Raw genomic sequence first — 17,317 nt, 5'->3', positions numbered from 1 at the left:
TCGTACGCGATATCGATTAAATAATAACCACTCTGGCCATCTACGCGACAAGCTTCGAAAAGTACATTTTACCTCGTGCGAAGATGTTGTAAATTTCATTCTAGCGAAAAGTTACATTTACACGCGAAAATTGACAGCCTGGAACACGCAACCTTACTGTCTGTCCTACAACAGAGATAAGGGATTGCATGTACTAAGGGGTCACATCCGTAGGACACAGAAAAGTAGGTTGAACTTTGACAAAAAGAATAGTCGCAGCCAATTTTCTGCAAAGTCGCAGTTATTTACGGTAAAAAAATTACGATCTCGGAAGTGCACATTTTTATCAATCGTATCAATTTATTAAATTGCTAAACCACAATTATATTAAACCACAACCGGGTTTATTTAAACATTTTCAAAAATTACAAGCCGCGTACAAAATTTACTTGCGGAATTACATGGCATATCATACAGTGGAATATGTCATATGTCTTAAATAATACAAACAATTAAATTCTTCTTAATTTATTCAGAATGTTGATGCGTTATGCCTGGATGGACTCCAGGCAGTCCAGGGCTCCAACGTTGCGCGTATTATTATATATACAAACCATATACAAAAGATAAATCCGAAGAAACTAAAGACACCATAGCTGTAAAATGAAGTTCACGTTAGTAGCGATTGGTTCGGTATTGACGTTCATAAGACTGCGGATCTTCATGCATTTATGGTATTCGAAAATATTCAATAAATATTAGAGTACGAAATTCAATAGAATTTGCTACGATTTTTATGAATTGTTTATCTACTAGAGGTGTGTTCCTTCATTCTCGCAGAAAAATTTCGAGAATATGACATGTGACACTTTTGAAAAGAATTCGTGATGGACAACATTCTTTCCATGAAAAAAGAATTTTGTATAATAATTAAATATATAGTATATTTTTAAATATATAAAGAATATATTATTTCGAGAATCCCTACTTTTTCGGGAATCCCGATAAATTCGAGAATCTCGAAATGTTCCGAGTAGCCGTCCCGAGCCCAGAAAATAAGATTCTATTCGATTCCGCTCTCTCTTAAAATTTGTCTAGAAAAATTGAAAATTCCGTAAACATCCACAGTCTATTCATAAGTAAACATAATGACATTGGTGACATCTCTTACTTCAGAAGCCACGCGAATAACATTCCTACAGCTAGTGCTGAGAGAAGTCTGTAATTGGCAAGTGGTCGTAGACTTAATCGGGGTGGAATACGTTCTTCGTACTGACTGGAAAGACCAGCTTCCGTTCGTTTTTGTAATTTAATAATTTTGGTGGGTGGTTCCAAGATCTGTCGGCAAATACTTCCCAAGAATCCTTGCTGGTGATACATAGTAGCCAACTTATGCCGGTACTGTTGAAAGTAAAATAATATTAAATAAAATTCGCTTTACTTTTCGTTAGGAAAAATATTCACAATCTACGAGTACCTTCATGTTTATGTGGCTGCATTGATTATACAAAAATCTAACTAGGATAGTACACTCGTCGGATCTCACTGGCTGTAGCTCAGGATCTCCCAAATATTCAATGTATTTACAATTTTGTCTGTTGTACTGTATCGGTACGAACATACCAGGCTTACTAGTGTCCAAACTTGAATCCATCTGAAAAGTGAACAATTGACCAAATTTTATTGAGTAATAAGAACCTTTGGACTAGACAGCGGATTTTATGCATTTATGAGAAAAATGAATAGATGGTAAAAATACTATTATATTATTTTCAACCTATTAAACATATTAAGAAAGAAAATACATTTCTATTTCATTCCAGTTTGTTGCAATTTAGATAGAAACTTTTTATTTTGCATAAATATCCGCTGTCTGCTATGAACACAGGATTAATTTGGTACCTGCGATTGGTGGCAGAAGGATGTAGATAAAATACTATCGTGATATTCTTGATCAGCTTCGATAGCTACTTGAGGTATATCTTCGACATTGATCTGAAATCGTATTTAAAAAAATTGCATCATTTCACATAAAGAAATATCGTGTTTGTTATGCGGATAGTTACCTCGAAGATTTCAATCAATTGTTGCTGTGCATTCGCTAAATACACAGGAACTCGTCGACGCTCATCCATACTAATATCGTCTGTAGAATAATCGTCACCGTTAAAGAATTCCCATACAGTTATCAAAAGCTTTCTGTTTTTTCTCTTCTTTTCTAACGCGTCGATTAAACTAGTCGCTGTTAGATGTGCTTGTTTGATAGTGTTTAATAAACAGACCACCTAAAAAGGATCGCAATTTCAAATCAGTTTAATGGAATTACAGCCATCAGACAATTTACATACCTGTGAAACGGTAGCCATGGAAAACATTGGAATATATTGGTATGTCGGTCCTTCTAATTCCAAAATCTGTTGTCTTACTATAGAAGACCATTGATTTGTAGATACTCGACTCCTGCTAAGTCCAACGTCGTCTATTAGACCCTCTATTTCGCATATCATTTTTGCTAAGTGTGGTTGCGAAAACACCTGCACATTTCAGTTTAATCAAATGTGATTAATCTACATCTGAACCCTATACAGGGTGGTCCACCTAAATGTAGCTACCTGAATGTCTCCTTTATTCGTGGATGACTGGACTACACATCTTTATGCATAAGAAATTGATTGGGTGAAATATAAAGCAGTAAAAGATTGGCATTTTTAAGAATTTCGTGATATTTTTAGTGTAGCAAAGTCATTAAAGGATGAGATCAATTTTTAGTCAACTAGGATATGCAAGGAAAAGATACCAACGACCTTGAAAACTCCGGAAAAAATACCTTGAAACAAAATAACATTTGCGAAGCATTCACCTTGCGATATCATTTACATTACATTAGAAACATTTGTTATGTCAACAAAATAAAGAAGATATTTAGGTGGCTACATTTGGATGAACTACCTTGTACACTAACTATGCCGTTTGCATACTTTTGTAACCCTGAACAACATCAAGGCATTTTTTGGGGCTACCAGATCCGTTCTCATAAAACGTGGAACCAACTGTTGAAATATTGCTGTGTAAGCTAATAGATTATTTGCAACGAAAGGTATCCACCTATAAGCATCATGTATCTTTCCCCTTTCTTCTTCTTCCAATTTACTGAAAGTAAAACAAATTATTGGAGCTGAACTTACATAGATTACTCTTACTCAATTTTATACTTACCCTTCCTTAGTATAAGATATACCAGGGAAATATCGCCATGGTTGTATAAAGCTTAACCATGTCTCAAGAATTAATCGAAATGAACTATCTAAAGGCCAATGGTGTATAGCTTTTCGGAGGAATGTGTAGATTTTGCCTTGGACAGAAGGTAAAATTATTCTGGAAATATTCATATTTAATCAATAGAAATAACTACGGAAATAAGTGTACTACCGTAATATTAATAAATACCGTTTTAGCTCGTCCATTGCACTCTTCGCACCTGTAGCACTATTCGCAAACTCGTGTAACGTTTTTATGAATGCTCGTACAAGGCGTATGTGTTCTCCAGAATGAATACTGTGCTGTATCATAAAGTGAAATACAAATATATGCTTGTCGCGAGAATATTTTACAAAATGAACTTACTCTGCATGGAACGGATGTAGAGTAAGATGTGCCGAATCTTGTATTTAATTGATCGTCTTCTGTATACTCTAGCCAAAAGTCGAGAAAGACTTGAACTACAGTTTCGCTTCTCCAAACTTGTGGCAGACATTGCTGTTGTGGTACTGTAGAAGTGGTATTAGGAGATCCAGGTTGTAATATAGATGTTCTCAATAGTCGCGGAGTTTGCAGCCTGCAATAAATATCTGTGATTTTAGAGCTTTTACATTATTCAACTTATTGAATAGAGCGCTTATATTCATGCCAATGTACCTTTTAGTTTCCGGTGACTGTACTAACTTTCTCTGGGGTGTTTTTCTAATGTATGGACCAATTATTGGCAAAACTGGCGAGTTGTCTGTGGGTAAAAAATGATATAAATAACAATGAGCTAATTGGACGTACACAGTTTCCCAATTGACCCAAACGTTCTCCTGTTGTTGCACTTGTAACCATGGATTGGTTAAGTGATAAGCAAAATGGAAAATGTAATATTCGAAAGGATCTATACTTGCGTTAAGGAAACGATCTAAACACCGACGAACATATAGATTTCAAATTAGTTAAAGGATACTCATATTTAAGGCAGACACAGCACGTGTACCCTGATCATCCCGAATTTTATCTAGATAAAATGGCGGTATCACACCTTCTTCCAACATCGAACGTATTTTTACCTACGGTACGAAAGAGAAACAATTAAAACTTTTTCTATCCGTTAGTTTTTTTGCACATATACAATATTTACTTACCGGCAAATACGATACCGGGAAATTATATTTCAAATAACAGTCTGGTAGCAGTTTATAGCATAAAGAGAAAACTGGTCCCTGTGGATTAAGGAAATCGCACAGTGTTTTGTATTCTTGCGGATTCTTCTTAAAAGTGATACTGTGTAGGCCCCAGCCAATATTATCTATCGTTCCAAAGAGCGAGTCTACCAATATCGGAAGAACATGCTGCAACTCCGTTGTACTGGACTCGTCTATTAACGATGCTATCTCTTTGCATCGTTGAACCAATGAAAAATTCAGATACCTCTGAACTTTGATCTATACATGTAATATACAAATAAACAATTTAAAAAAAAATATTATATTAAATAACAATGTACTATTTATCATCCTACTTCGATTTACAATAAGCGTGTAGTTTTACAAAAAGAATACAGTACAATTTTTTGCAAATTGGTTTATTTACAAAAAGTTATAATATAATATAATAACTTTAAGATTTAACCACTTTAACATATAACTTTAATAAACAATTGATAATATAACTTTGACGTAAAAAGTTTATTTTTAATCACATTTTAAACACACCGGCTGACACATTAGATTGAGCATACATAGGTTATGTTATACTTTTGTAACAATTCCAAAATCGAGACTTTTAATACAAAAAATAATACATAATCAATACCGTAGCAACGTCTGAAGATGCAGCCATGACTATGTTCACTCGTTACTGTGCGAATTTTTAGAAACAACATTTAGTAAGTAATGTTTACTCGGTCACGACCAGTCACGACTTGATTCGCGCCAAAGAACAACACAGTACAACCACAACCAAGTACAACCGTACAACCAAGCAAATGAAAGCAAATGTCCAATACAAGGTTGTGTTATACTATAGAAATATGAAATTTCTAAAAATATACATATGAAGAATAAATTGGGGATATTTATAGATAAGAAATTATTATTAAAATAATTGAAAATAATATGTATAAATTATCTGCAAATGAGGAGTTAGGTCAGTGTTCCGATATGGTCATGGTGTATTATAGCAGTGATGCCAGACGGGTCACCTTTTCTCGCGCATGCGCGGCGATTTTAGCCTCAGTAAAGTACGATTCTCGAGAAAATGTGGCACCTTGAGCGCCCCGTAGAATTTTAAGAAATTGATATGATTTGATTATGAAAAACGAATGTATGACAAGTGTACTTCTGTATATTTTGTAACTCGTAGGACACGTCCTGGAGTCCGGAACAGATTGTTTCGGTATATTCCCGCCGATATAGCTGCCTCAGAGCTCTGCTACATCATCGCCTCATCATAGATTATAGATACGTTACTGTTTTGGACGCGCATGCGTGAGAAAAGGTGACCCGTCTGGACGGTCATGGACGGTCATCATCGTCGGTGACCGTCACATCACTGATATATATACTGATAGTATATAAAATAATCAGTGACCGTCATGCCCGATGCTCTTCTTCTTAACCTTAAAATAAATGTCTACTTAAGTAACCTCTAAATTCAAAATGACTGAGTTAATGTTAACGCAAGAAGAAATAACACAAAAGCATAAAAAAGAACGGAAAGAACTGCAAGGTAATTAAACCAGATAATTGTTGGTTCGTATATTTTAGTATTTAATTTACATATGTTGTCGCATTCTTAAAATATATTGTTTCTTTACATTATGATTGGCTTTTATCAATGCTTTTATCATACCGGATAAAATGTTCTGTATGAAATAACCGTTCGCGACATAAACTTATTTTAATCGAAACATATTCTATCTTAGCACAAATACAAAATTTGAAAAAGTCAATTTGCAAGAAGGACAAAAAGAAGAAAAAAGAGGTCACAGAAGAAATAAATCAGCTAGAAGAAGCTCTAGATAAAAAGCAAGAAGAGGAATTGACTAGATGGAAAGTAGCGCATCTTAATATTAATAATGCGGAAGCTGAAGAAACCGAAGATAATAGTAATCAAGAAATAGACGAGAAACATACTGAGCAATCGACGCACAGAATCTCAAAGGCACAGAAAAGAAGAGACAAGAAAGCAAATGCAGAGAAAGAACGTAATCAAAGAATAATAGAGCAGGAAGCTTTGAATGTATTTGGTAAAAGAAATATCGAAACGCAAACCATAAAGAAAATTCTTTCTGAACGTGGTCTAATGATTTATGAAATTCCAAGCGATGGCCATTGGTACGCTACTTATTCGTCAAATCATTTTCTATTAATTGAAAATATTTATATTGCATTGTTCTTACAGTTTGTATAATGCTATCGCGCATCAACTGAAGATTGTAGGGGAAGCACCATTAAGTTTTCATGAGTTAAGAGTAAAAACTGCTATATACTTGAAAGAGAATATGAATGAATTTTTACCATTCATTTCTAATCCAGAGTCTGACGACTTTCTTTCGCCAGAACAGTATGAAAGATATTGTAATGATGTGGCTGATACAAGTGCTTGGGGTGGCGCAGTTGAGGTAAGTTATCTACATACATATATACATATGTGCAATAAACTTCTAAAGCTTGATGTATGTACATAATTACTTTTCCCTGAAACAGTTACAAGTTCTTTCGCACGTGTTGAAATGTCCGATCGAAGTGATTCAAGCATCGGGCGCGCCATACATTATCGGAGATGGCTACACTAATGGTAAAAAGATAACACTGACTTATCACCGTCATATGTACGAATTGGGTGCACATTACAATTCTGTCACGAAATATGTTCAAGAAGAAGAAAGCTGATGAAGATAAATAGTTTCCTAAAGAAATCGAAGTATGTAATTTCATAATACATTTTACTAAGATAATATGTACAAACCATTTAAAGAGCTGCCACAATTCAAGTGTCCAGGAAACATATCAAACTCAAATTAATATTTCAACGTTTCTCTGGTAACTTAAATATTGATGATTATTTTAGAAAGTAGTAGCGTCTATTATAGTGAATAATATTTATTAAGATAACTCGATATCCATAGGTCTTCCTTTGAGTTTTCTTTGTGAATGGTTTATACCGTTTTTATAAAAATTCGATTTATTTATTACTTAAATATTCGACAATATAAAAGAAGCTGCCAGTAAACTGCAAGTACACAATGTTCAGTACTTGTTGTTTTCAATGTTCTATTGTAAATATGTATTGATTTTTAATTATGGCTTACATATTTTATAATAAATGTTATTTTTCACTGAACTTTAGTAATGAAATATTTTAAGGAAACTTATTATAGCTGAAATATATCAAGATTGTATGTGTGAATATGTATTCATACTTTTCATGTGTATTCTTAATAGATTTATACTATTTTGATGGTAACTAATACATTATACGAAGTACATACGAAATAAAGACTGTATAAACGTAGACGTAACTCGTTTCTAGAAGTATAATTTATTTATTTCTTTTTTCAGTTTATGTTCAATGTGAAAAGACTGATACATAAATTAAGAGTATAAGTATAAGATCTCATTCGTTTAACTTATCTACGTTAGTTTCTTTATTCTCATTTGTCGTTTTATCAGCTTCTTGAACATCTTTGTTCTTATTCGGATCGTCTGGTTTCATTTGTGGAAACAGCAGCACTTCCTGAAATTATATGTTATACATGTATTACTATAATCTTTGTCATTTTTATCCAGTCTATTGCAAATAATCACCTTGATGTTATTAGAATCTGTAAAGAACATAGTAAGTCTATCAATACCCAGTCCCCAACCAGCAGTTGGTGGTAAACCATATTCTAAAGCAGTACAAAAGTTTTCGTCAATTAATTGTGCTTCGTCATCTCCAGCTGCTTTGTCCTTAGCTTGTTCCTCGAACCTGTATACGTACAAACAAAATTCGGCTTATTTAAAAGATCACAGTGGTACGAAGGGATGAATAATAAAAATCGTACTTACCTTTCTCTTTGCACCATGGGGTCGTTTAATTCTGTATACGCGTTGCAAATCTCTTTCTTCATAACAAATAATTCATATCGTTCTGTAAGGCCTTTCTCAGAACGATGCCATTTTGCTAGTGGAGACATAATCTGAGGATGGTCTAAAATGAATGTAGGGTTGATACAAGTTTCCTCTATAAATTCGCCCACGAGCTATTAAGAATATACTGTTTTAGTACATGTGTGTATACATAATAATGCATGTTAATCACTTTGAAGTTCAAGAGTTATACCTTGTCTAACAATCTGGCAGTTGTTCTGGGTGCCGGACACTCTATTTCATGTTTAACACAGAGTTCACTAAGCATTTGATTTGTTTCTGGCGTATTCAGTTCGTCTGCAGGTGGAAATTTAATCTTTAATACTTCTTCCAATGTTTTAATCATGGAGACACGTTTGAAAGGTGGAGTAAAATCAATCTCCACCGCTTCTCCTTCTGGTCCTTCCGGGTGGTATGTTACTTTATAGCTGCCATGTATGGTTTTCACCATTCCAGATATCATATCTTCTGTAATGGTCATCAGGTCGTTGTAATCTGCATAAGCCATGTAAAATTCACAAGTAGTAAATTCTGGGTTATGCGTTAAATCTATTCCTTCGTTCCTGAATTGTCTTCCAATTTCATATACTCTATCGAGCCCACCGACGACTAACATCTACAAGTGAAACACATACTTTAGTGGTACAGTCCTAATATGTAACAGATAAGCACGGTTATATAAAATTATCTATTACTTTAAGATACAATTCTGGAGCAATACGCATATACAAATCCATATTTAATTCATTGTGATGAGTGACGAACGGCTTTGCTGTAGCTCCACCAGCGATCATATTCATCATCGGTGTTTCAACTTCCAAAAATCCGAGTTCATCGAGAAATTTACGAACGTATGCAATGATTTTTGCTCGCACATGGAACGTTTTCCTTACTTTGTCGTTTAATATCAGATCTAAATAACGTTGTCGGAATCTTGTTTCCTAATTATTTAAAAATCATGTGATTGTACATTCTATATCGTACGCGTACCAGAATGCAAATTTTATAAGTCGCATGTACCTTATCTTTCAATCCAAAATAAAGGTTCGGCAACATATGCAAACACGGACTTAAAAGTGTAATACTATGTGGCATGATGGAGAATTCACCTTTCTTGGTCTTACCAGGATGACCGATAACGCCAATGATATCACCTCTTCTAATTTTAGACGTATCTTTTAGAAATTCTTCTCCGTTAGCATACTGTCTCGCATTGGCCATAACTTGTATTTTCACCCCTTCCGCTCTGAGGTCATAGAAAATAAGTTTAGCACCGGATTCCCTAATCGCATGTACACGACCAGCAACGCTGTGCACTTCATTTTCCAATACTTCTCCCTCCTTCAAGTTATCGCTAAACTTCTCGATAAAATTTTCCAACGACATGGATACGTGAAATTTGTGTGGGTATGGATTTTCATTGTTACTTTTGAGTTGGTTGACTGCATTGGTTCTAAGTTTAATATATTCCTATAAAATGAACATTATAAATGTAAGTTAACGTGTTATATTATATTTCATAATTAATAGTTACATACATTCGGACTAATTTCCTCTTCCTTGATATCATTAGTCTCTCGAGATTTAGGTTTGCTCGCTGTTGCGGTAGACGCTTTAGCTTGATTCTCTGTTTTTTCCTGTAATTTTTGTTGCGCCTTCAAACGTCTTTTCAATTCACTGTAATCATGATAGCAACACGTGAATGTTTTTCATATTCATACGAACAGGCGAGATCCTGTTGAAGTTGTACGCACTTCGTATAAAAACGGCGTACAATTATTGGATGCAATTTTGTTGGCTTTGCATGAGAGATTACCGGCTGTACCAGGCCAACAAAAGTATTGGTTATGTTACGCAGCATAGTTAATTACGAGTACTTTTCCTATTGTAACAACAATATACGTACGGACATGTGTACAGCGATAGTTTATAATCATACGTTTTTATAAGATATCTTTATTTTACATTTAAAAATTGTATATCAACGGAGGCAGTTGCCCATGGAACAACGTGGGTGGCGAGATTATGACATCGTTTACTGTCCTTTATAGGTTATGTTACAACTATAGATGTAGATAAGAAGTAATCTGGCATAGATTTCAAATAATAAACATGTGGATTTAATTCGCTCTTAGTAACGTTATTTTACTCACTTTTTCGATAATGTTTCACCTGCCGATTCCGCCATATTGGTAAACTTCCGTAGAAAGGATCTTCCTGTGTTATTTATACAGTTGTCGAACCTGTAACGCACGTTCATGTGTCAAGTTTGGTCAAGTTATACAGCCAACTCTTCCTTCGCGCGACATTTTTCAAATTAATTTGTCAGTTTCTAATATGTCTACTTGATGTTTGTGTCAGCGTGATTACGGTATGTAAATACATTGTCCTGAATTACATGCGAAAATAATGATTTTCTCCTAATTCGGTTGTCACAAGCAACATTTTAAATGCAGTATCTTGGCAACCATAACTGTTGATACGTAAATACGTACTTACGGTGTAGAGATTAATAATAAGCTATTTCATAGTTTTAGGAGAAGAATGGACAGCTATTTGGGGTACAACGAATTAAAGGCGCTGCAAGATTTAGTCAATCCAACGCAAGATGACTCGGATACCGAGGATGATCTACCGCAGGCTGGTGCACAGAAGATTGGTGAGTTGAAAGTTTAAAAAGTCACGAGAATGTTATTTATATTTTATGTATCATAAATTAAATCGCTATAAAGAAAATCACATTTTATTGAATGGATATATCATTATTTATATGCGTTTGTATAATTAAAAGCCTGGTGTGCTGATACTTTTGTTTCCAATTGGATTCATATGCGTATACGGGGGGGGGGGGGGGGGGGTGGTCTGTTATTAATGATACGAACAAATAAGAAATTTTTAAAAAGTGAATAAAAAATAGAATAAGTCTAGATTGAAGGATAAATGGACGTAAACTGTGTAATTTTGCTATGGGTTTGTTGAGATTTATTATTAGCCCAATGCATCGATTAAATTCGCTTTTTTTAAGGTTAACAAATCGGCAGATTTTTTATTGAATAACCCAAGATAATTGTTTATTTCGAGCCCCGACTACTTCGTCTTTTTATTTTATTATTAATAATACAAATAAATAAGAAATTCTTCAAAAGTGAATAAACAATAGAATAAGTCTACAGGGTAAATGGACGTGAACTGTGTAATTTTGCTATGGGTTTGTTGAGATTTATTATTAGCCCAATGCATCGATTAAATTCGCTTTTGTAGGGTTAACAAATCGGCAGATATTTTATTGAATAACCGAAGAGAACTATTTATTTCGAGCCCCGACTACATGGTCTTTTTTTTCACTTAGAAATCATCAGATTTCGTGCATGTAAAATAAGGAGGTTAGTACGTGTTACGGATAGTAGATGTTTTTAAGGACCTGGCGATATAGGGGCTCAAACGACTGCGTCCAAGCAACACGTCGGGCCACATGCACCGCTGAAAGGAAAGACTGATGATATTTGGCATCCGTCTGAGGCAGATGCCACACAAAATTCCGAAACTTATGATCCGAGAGAAGTGCCGGAATATGTGATGAAATTTAAGCAGGCGGTAGCGCCGGAGGATGTCTTCTTAGGCGTTAGTATTATTATAATTGCTAGCATGAAATTGATTCACTATTCAAGATGTTTCTGTCCACCTTTGCGTTTGATTTTGCCACTGTATTGTCCAGATTTTTCTATCACAGGAAAGTCTTGATTTAAGCCGAACAGAGGGCTGTACGACTTTAGTCAGTTCGCCTACCTCCTCTACTTGGGGTGGGGGCATATCCCGCGAGGGACTGAGAAGCTCGAGCTGCTTCGGTCGCGTCGGGTATGGCGGTGTGAAGAACCATTGCTATTCCAATTACAAAACTTCTTCATTTTCATTATTTATTTATGGGACTTTCGCCGACTTAGATTTCGACGAGGATCCGGCTTAGATTAAGACTGGCCTGATATATTCAGACCTGTCCTTATCAGGCTTGCCATATTCCGCGCGTGCCAGGCCCCTTACCGCTGCGCCCCTCGCCACGGTACTACGCTGAGCCCGCCCCACTCTTCCCACTAACACTGATGCGTACCGCTAACTTAGCTTGCTCCACGCGGTACGCGTCAGTGTAGTGGGAAGAGTGGAGCGGGCTCAGCTTAGTACCGCGGCGAGGGGCGCAGCGGTAAGGGGCCTGGCACGCGCGGAATATGGCAAGCCTGGTCCTTATACCACTTCCCGAAAATCGGCACGATCTTTCCGGACAACCCAATATGTAGTTAAAAGAGAAAACAGCTAATAGTGTTTCTATCTCTCTTTGCGTTGCATCATCGATTACGTAAAAGTATCGAATAAGTAGAAGTTGTCTGTATATTATTATCAATATTCGTTCATTTGGCATAAACCGCATGAATGGAACATACAAGGGTTAAGCATGATCAAACAGCGGTTCGAGATATTTGTAATTAATGCAACGTCCATTTAGTAACTGCATATATTGTTATAATAGACGAGGTATACATTATTATATCAGCAGCGGTATTTAAACTCTGGTTTGCGATAATGAATCAGCGTGATTAATACCGTTAGATGTTTGCAGGTCATTAGCGATTGGAATGCTGCGTTATGTATGACATGATACAACACAGAGTATTATTCACTGTTTTCTAATACCCAGTGATTATGCACGGGTTATTAATAATCGATCGCAGTAACATTGCCTTGCTTCTTGGCAATTGCAATTCTGGTATTCGACTGGTATTCATCGGTCTTTTTTCAACTACAGGCAATAACGCCATTGAAAATATCATTTTATTATTATATTATTTTTTATTCCCGACTTTTTTGCCTTCTTATTATTAGCTCATAGTACACTTTCCTCTAAAAGCTTCGTCTTTCGTTAAAATAATTGGAAACCTGAACACACACAGTTAAACATACAACAGAAATCATTTGCAATTCCTTGATGACGTTTTTACGTATCGCGTACATTATATTCTCTGTGCCTAACTGTGTTCAATTTGGGAGTATCAAAAATGGTTGAAGAGTGAATTCTGGAAATTACGTGAGAAGCGAGAAACGATTCAAGGGTGCAGAGACATTTTCTCTACAGTGGAGGCAGCAGAATGAGATTTAAAAAGGTGTTTGTGCAAGCTAACGTTAACATGTTAGTGTGCACGTGTAGAGTGTGTTCATTAGCACACTTTATAGAATTGTTTTAATTCGCCACGGTGCAAAGTAAATGTTCACATTAATTTTTGCAAGCGCATGTAAAACTTTATGTTTAAAATTAATTTGACGTTACGGCGTGTCATTCTGAATTATGCACATGTACAAGAAAGGTATAATTTAGAAAAAAGTCTTTGCGCCACCCTCTCCACCATCAGATTCCCCTCTAGCGACTTTCCGCGCGAGGAGAATATGTGACAGCGGTTGGCTAACAGGTATTAGCTGTGGAAGTGGGAATAATGTGACGTCATGAATTCCCCTCGTGCAGACAGTCACTCGAGGAGAGTCGAGCTACGTGAGTGGTAGAAGGGGAAGCATTTAGCGGGAGGAATGCACATCCCTGCTAGCGATTCTCATCATGAGTTGTTGGAAGTTCCAACAAGGTCCGTGGTGGGGGTTGTGGTGGGTGCATAATATCCCGGAGTGGGGAATTGGAAAAACAGAGCGAGCACAAGTTCAATTCTCGTACGCATTTTCTGGTGCTGTGCAACGAGCGAGGTTCTACCGTACCCAGCACGAAACGCTTGTACTCACCATGATTTCCCTGGCTTACCTCGCGGCTTCGGCACGTTATAGTAATACGTTATCGGGCATCAAAGTGTTAATGGTTTCTAATGGAGGACATATTGAATTAGATCGGCTTCAAAACGCCAGGCACAGCGTCCTGCGAGTGGCTGTCCGTGTTTGTGAAGATGCCGCAGGAGTCGCGGGACAAAGTCGAGCTTAGCGTGGAGTCCGAGGCGATCGACGTGCGCAGCCCAAGGTGAGAGAACCATGGAGGCGAGAATTTATCGGCGATTCCCGCCAAGTTTCATTGCTTTGACTTCGGGACAGGGGCGGAATTTCTTTGACAATTTTACGAGGCTGTAAATCTGCCGGGGCGTAAAGCCAGTCACGATTTTCCAGATATCGGCTGCACCTTGCGACGCCGCATCCGGTTGATCCTTGCACCTCGTCCGCCAAATGGCACGGCGACACTTCCACCTTAGAAGTTACGCTGAGACTTGTGCGCGAGCTGGACGGCGTAAATTTTTAATCGACCGTTCCGTCTGTCTCTTGACCAACTCTCTTTCTCTCTGTGTACACACATACAGTATAGAACCTCGCTCGTTGCACGGAACGGGACCGCAAATGCGTGCAAAGATCGTGGTGACCAATCACAGTGATTCGCGCGTCGATTCTCTTTTGATGAATACACAGAGTATAATCGGATGATGGGAGGACGAATCGAGGGGAAAAAGTTACGTCGTGGAAGGCGATGGTAGAACCGGCACAAGTTGTTGGAAGTTCTGAAACTGGTGGCGGGGATGGTTGCAACCAGCGAGACTCTACTGTACGTGGCCGAGAGTTGGTACATTTTTACGCTCGCGAGAAACACGATCGCGAATCAAGCATTCGTGAAATTGAGGATCATTTGTCAACCTTTTAACTTCTTCGTTATACTATAACTCACGGATGACGGATGATCTGGGATAAACGTGACAGATGAGCTGTTCTGATCTGTAGCACACTTTCCGCAGCACGTAAGTGGCAAAGAAGAATCGATCTTCTTGTTGCGTTCACATTTTTATCGTTTCCGTGGCACTGTATTCGTGATAATGGTACAGTTAGGAAGTTTATCGATCTACAACTGCATTGTAATACGTACAAATGATTATATAAAGTTCAGTTGAAAACCAAAATAATTTCAATATACTTCCCAGGATAAAAAAAAAAAAATGTTGGTCTAAAAATATTTTGTTTCATTTATAAATTCGTCTTGCGGATGTACGATGCTGCCTGGGATAAGGTACCGATAAACAATAAGGGCAAAATCAGTTTCTCAATCTGTCGCTTCCACGAATCCGCGATCATATTGCCCATAGTGTTGACGCAAAATGATTCCGATCGGTTGCACCCGCATGATGGGTTCGTGTGGTGAAATGAGAAGTAGCTGAACGCTGTTCGTCGGAAGGAAATGCGAGTAGCAGAGAAAGAAAGTCACTGTAACGAATGCAGACATTGCAGCCCGTTCAAACAGTCGGGAAACGTGCGCGTGCTTTCGGCGTACACTTCACCAAATTGCCCCGATTCTCGACGGATCGAGTCAATTGCCAAACGTTCTCGACGCAAACCATAGAGAACAGGGTTAGAAGTCGAGTCTCGAGGTTTTACGCTCCTCTCCCATCAATCATCCCTTCGCGAGATCCAGTCATACCAGAAATACAGCGAACGTATTTCGAGATTTTCACTATCGACGTGTACACGCTGTTGGCTAAACAATGTTCCGGTAATTTGCTCGGAAGTTCCAAGCAAGTTAGTGACCGTAACACAATGTTAGCCGCCCGATAGAATTTCGCCAACATTTTACGAACCATTTTCTACGGTCTACAAGCAAAATTGAAAAAAGAAATGTGTTGATGAAAAATGGAGGTCACCTTCGTGTTCACCTTATGTCAGGACGAGTTGACGTGACCTTGACACGACCTTAACAGAACCAGGCAGAAGCAATAGTAAGGTGACCTTCATTTTTCACGAACAAATTTCTTTTTCGAATTTTTTTATATTGCATTTTGTGACCGATGAAAAACTAATTCATTTTGTTCCAAGCATTTTTTTATCTGGCTACCGGAAGTGCCCGAAAAATCGTGGCGACAGTTGCGCGGGTCACTCTGTGTGCATATGTAGTATTTAATTTTGAACGAGGGATGTCCGAACGAAGTATCCGACTCCGTCACGTTCTTCTATTATTCATTATAAATTAAGCGTGGCCGATTGGATTTTTAGCTTTCATTTGAAAGCGTAATTGTTATCCGTGAAACGGGGACGTCCATCGCGCGCGTCCAGTCAATTTCCCCCGGAAATTTGAACGTTTCGGGAACTTCGGTACAGACCTCCCTCAGCGTGTCGACCCGAATGATCCGACGGTGACATATTGCGTAATGCAGTCCAGCAACACATTGCGATGCATGAAGAGAGATGCACAACGCTGCGCGGGGACCGCCTCGTGTCCTCGATACAGCGAGAACGATTCTTCCGCGCGAATCGATCGTAGAAACTGCATTCGAAAAATCCAAGTCCGCGAGCGCTTTTCTATGCATTCTCCGATATTCTATCTGTTCCGAATAAACTGGAATTAGCGAAAACTTTAACGTGTCAACTGCCGCACCAAGCACAATGACGCAATCTATGCACACATTTTTTAACGAGTTCCATCGCTTTTCAAATAATTTTTACATTATTATAGACTGCGAACCCTTACGCGAAATAAAAATGTTCAAGGAAACAGAGATTAAATGAAAATGAATTTCTTCTAATTCTAATAGGTCGATAATTAAAATTGTCTAATGTCTTTAAAGTCTAGTAATTTCACCTATTCATTTTTGTGATTAGGGCATAAAATCCGCAGTCTAATTACAATATTAAAACAGAATAACTTTTTTATAATTCTACCGAACGACCTGATTTTTTTATAATCGATTAGAAGCATTGGTTTATGAAATGATATGCGAAACAGATTTTCCAAAAATTATAATTTACAAGGTTACATGCAAGAATAAAAAAGGCATCTTTTAAAACTTTTTTATTTGGGCTTTTTATAAAAGTTTGAAATATATGTTTTGCCTTTTTTATTTTTGCATGTAACCTTGTAAATTATTGTTTTTGGAAAATCTTTTTTGCATATCATTTCGTAAACCAATGCTTCTAATTGATTATAAAAAATCAGGTCATTTGGC

The 17,317-nt window shown here is 37.1% G+C and overlaps 4 protein-coding genes across 8 annotated transcripts; 2 read left to right on the top strand and 2 right to left on the bottom strand.

Moving 5' to 3' along the window:
* Nucleotides 1–302: 302 nt before the first annotated feature.
* Nucleotides 303–5,393, bottom strand: LOC143210327 (sphingomyelin phosphodiesterase 4). Its single transcript, XM_076427092.1, has 14 exons — nt 5,044–5,393; nt 4,374–4,673; nt 4,196–4,298; nt 3,895–4,126; nt 3,604–3,814; nt 3,427–3,539; nt 3,196–3,354; nt 2,958–3,129; nt 2,328–2,513; nt 2,046–2,264; nt 1,882–1,974; nt 1,457–1,633; nt 1,151–1,380; nt 303–635 (listed from the first exon to the last, which is right to left on the bottom strand). The coding sequence occupies exons 1-14, from the start codon at nt 5,068–5,070 to the stop codon at nt 512–514; spliced, it is 2,346 nt and encodes a 781-aa protein (XP_076283207.1). The 5' UTR covers nt 5,071–5,393; the 3' UTR covers nt 303–511.
* Nucleotides 5,394–5,521: 128 nt separating this feature from the next.
* On the top strand, nt 5,522–7,746 carry LOC143210434 (deubiquitinase OTUD6B). Its single transcript, XM_076427319.1, has 4 exons — nt 5,522–5,958; nt 6,155–6,566; nt 6,634–6,853; nt 6,939–7,746. The coding sequence occupies exons 1-4, from the start codon at nt 5,889–5,891 to the stop codon at nt 7,122–7,124; spliced, it is 888 nt and encodes a 295-aa protein (XP_076283434.1). The 5' UTR covers nt 5,522–5,888; the 3' UTR covers nt 7,125–7,746.
* Nucleotides 7,747–7,754: 8 nt separating this feature from the next.
* Nucleotides 7,755–10,609, bottom strand: Lysrs (Lysyl-tRNA synthetase). Of its 4 annotated transcripts, XM_076427123.1 has the most exons (10): nt 10,517–10,609; nt 10,270–10,450; nt 10,118–10,182; nt 9,902–10,040; nt 9,384–9,833; nt 9,059–9,304; nt 8,557–8,979; nt 8,283–8,476; nt 8,040–8,202; nt 7,755–7,968 (listed from the first exon to the last, which is right to left on the bottom strand). In XM_076427123.1, the coding sequence occupies exons 2-10, from the start codon at nt 10,273–10,275 to the stop codon at nt 7,849–7,851; spliced, it is 1,806 nt and encodes a 601-aa protein (XP_076283238.1). In that variant the 5' UTR covers nt 10,276–10,450; nt 10,517–10,609; the 3' UTR covers nt 7,755–7,848. The 4 variants fall into 4 exon arrangements, with proteins under 4 accessions (XP_076283238.1, XP_076283221.1, XP_076283229.1 ...); XM_076427106.1 differs by having other exon boundaries at nt 10,118–10,450; XM_076427114.1 differs by lacking the exon at nt 10,270–10,450 and having other exon boundaries at nt 10,118–10,245; nt 10,517–10,600.
* On the top strand, nt 10,375–17,129 carry Dnaaf6 (Dynein axonemal assembly factor 6). 2 transcript variants are annotated; one of them, XM_076427342.1, is made up of 5 exons: nt 10,375–10,734; nt 10,895–11,022; nt 11,782–11,984; nt 14,237–14,364; nt 14,508–17,129. In XM_076427342.1, the coding sequence occupies exons 2-5, from the start codon at nt 10,908–10,910 to the stop codon at nt 14,635–14,637; spliced, it is 576 nt and encodes a 191-aa protein (XP_076283457.1). In that variant the 5' UTR covers nt 10,375–10,734; nt 10,895–10,907; the 3' UTR covers nt 14,638–17,129. The 2 variants fall into 2 exon arrangements, with proteins under 2 accessions (XP_076283457.1, XP_076283466.1); XM_076427351.1 differs by lacking the exon at nt 10,375–10,734 and having other exon boundaries at nt 10,744–11,022.
* Nucleotides 17,130–17,317: the final 188 nt, after the last annotated feature.

Source organism: Lasioglossum baleicum, chromosome 1 (assembly GCF_051020765.1).
Source record: "Lasioglossum baleicum chromosome 1, iyLasBale1, whole genome shotgun sequence".
In the NCBI taxonomy this organism is placed as follows: Eukaryota; Metazoa; Arthropoda; class Insecta; order Hymenoptera; family Halictidae; genus Lasioglossum; species Lasioglossum baleicum.
The sequence above is the reverse complement of the archived record's forward strand: the minus strand, read 5'-3'. Positions and strand labels throughout refer to the sequence as shown.